The sequence below is a fragment of the Myotis davidii genome, unplaced genomic scaffold (assembly GCF_000327345.1).
Source record: "Myotis davidii unplaced genomic scaffold, ASM32734v1 scaffold143, whole genome shotgun sequence".
In the NCBI taxonomy this organism is placed as follows: domain Eukaryota; kingdom Metazoa; phylum Chordata; class Mammalia; order Chiroptera; family Vespertilionidae; genus Myotis; species Myotis davidii.
The window spans coordinates 5,943,912-5,945,754 of record NW_006294876.1 but is presented as its reverse complement, the minus strand read 5'-3'; the positions used below and the strand labels follow the sequence as shown (position 1 = coordinate 5,945,754).

At 38.8% G+C, this 1,843-nt stretch overlaps 2 protein-coding genes across 6 annotated transcripts in view; one reads left to right on the top strand and one right to left on the bottom strand.

Annotated features, from left to right (window-relative positions):
* Positions 1–1,843, top strand: part of CCT5 (chaperonin containing TCP1 subunit 5) — a 15,986-nt gene that overhangs the window by 5,014 nt on the left and 9,129 nt on the right. Inside the window, exon 3 of the mRNA XM_006769457.2 lies at positions 1,084–1,248. Coding sequence (XP_006769520.1) covers positions 1,084–1,248 — 165 coding nt within the window. The remainder of the gene's footprint in view (positions 1–1,083; positions 1,249–1,843) is intronic.
* Positions 1,650–1,843, bottom strand: part of CMBL (carboxymethylenebutenolidase homolog (Pseudomonas)) — a 29,239-nt gene continuing 29,045 nt past the window's right edge. For 2 of the 5 annotated variants that reach the window (XM_015567653.1, XM_015567654.1), the window contains exon 7: positions 1,650–1,713. In XM_015567653.1, coding sequence (XP_015423139.1) covers positions 1,689–1,713 — 25 coding nt within the window. In that variant the 3' untranslated portion in view covers positions 1,650–1,688. The remainder of the gene's footprint in view (positions 1,714–1,843) is intronic. The other 3 variants (XM_006769460.2, XM_006769459.2, XM_006769458.2) reach the window with 3 other exon arrangements.

Here is a 1,843-nt window from a genome sequence, read left to right as displayed (position 1 = left end):
TAACTTGAATGTTTGCTTTTTTCTGTTTCATTTAATATTATATAATGGCAGCAAAAGATGACAGCTTTGACTTGTAATCCTGCAGGACCCCAATGTCTTCATTGTCTGTTAAAGTTGTACGTTTCTTCTCTGGTCATGATTTTTGTCTTCTGGATGTTCAGATGCAGCCCTGCTTCGGCACTTTCTGCCAGTAAGATGGTGTCATTTGCATATCTTAAGTTAATAATATTTCTTCCACCAATTTTCAGTCCTCCCTCTAAATCTAGCTCAGTTCTGCCTGCAGATTAAGCATATAGGGAGGTAAAATGCACCCTCTCTGACACCTTTGCCCATAGGAAGCCATCTGTCTCTCCACATTCTGTCCTGACAGCGGCTTCCTGATCATAATACCAGATAATCGAGTGCTGAGGCACGCCCATTTCTTTCAGAACGACCCATGGCTTTTCATGATCCACATAATCAAGGCTTTACTTAGTCTATAGAGCAGAGTAACCTTCTGCAATTCTTTGGAGCACGCCAGTATTCAGCAAATGCTCACAATTGGATCTCAAGTGCTTGTTTTCTGAACTTTGCTACATCACCTTGAGTATGACTTTTCTTGTGTGGAAATTAGAGCAGTGGTCTTGTAGTTACTGCACTTCTTGACATCTCCTTTCTTGAAGACTAGGATGTGTATTGAATGCTTCTAGTTGGTAGACTATTGTTTTTGAGTTGACATATTATTGTTAGGATCAATGGAAAAAATATTCTTGGGTGAGGATTAAAAAAAAAAGAATGAGGGGGGAAAATGCCGGAGTGGGCCGTTGACTTCTGCTGCACAGTGTGTGGGGTTCTACTGGATTACAAATCAAGCTGTCATCTTTTGTGATACTACATTTAGTGATGCTTCATAGTTTTTCTGCCTAAATCCTCTGGTTTTAGATTGCTTGCAACGCTTTATTTTGTATTGGCCAATCTAAAATGTCTTTATGTATGTTGAATATTTATGATAAATTCCTAGATAGGACCTGGGTCAAGACTTGTTCTTTATAGGCTGCGTTCCCTCTTCCCCCAAAGCCATTCTAAACACACCTGTCTTTTTAGGGCTCGATAAAATGATGGTGGATAAAGATGGTGATGTGACTGTAACTAACGATGGTGCCACCATTTTGAGCATGATGGATGTTGATCACCAGATTGCCAAGTTGATGGTTGAACTGGCCAAATCACAGGATGATGAAATTGGAGACGGAACCACCGGAGTGGTTGGTAAGAAAGGGCAAAATATCTTTTCTCATTTAAGAGGTGTTATTTAGAATCACATGGCTAACATGCCTATCCAGAATGTTTACTTTGAATCAGATTATGAGGAGATGAACAAATTCAAGTTGAAGGACACCCTACAAAACAAGTGTCCCAGACGTTCCAAAACTAATCAAGTATGAAAGAACAAGAGGGGGAAGGTAGTTGGATTAAAGAGAAATGGCAACCAACTGTAATGCATAAAACTTGATCAGATGCCAGATTTTATTGAAGCCGTTATGGATGTTGGGAAATTTGGGGGAATTATGTGTCACAACATAGTATTTTTTTTTTTTCAGTGTTAAATTTCCTGAGTGACAGGTACATTGCATTGATGTAGAAAATGCCCTGGTTCTTAGTTGTGTGTTCAAACACTTGGGGGTGACATCCTATGGTTTCAACACTTCTCAGAGTTGAACAGGAAAAGAGTGCCTATACAGAGAAAACAAATGTGTGTCACAAAATGTTATTAATAAGTAGTGTTCATTTTACTGTTCTCGCATTTTTTTCTGAAGTTCTGAAATGTTAAAAACTTGGGGAAGATTAAAGAGATGTTTTTGAT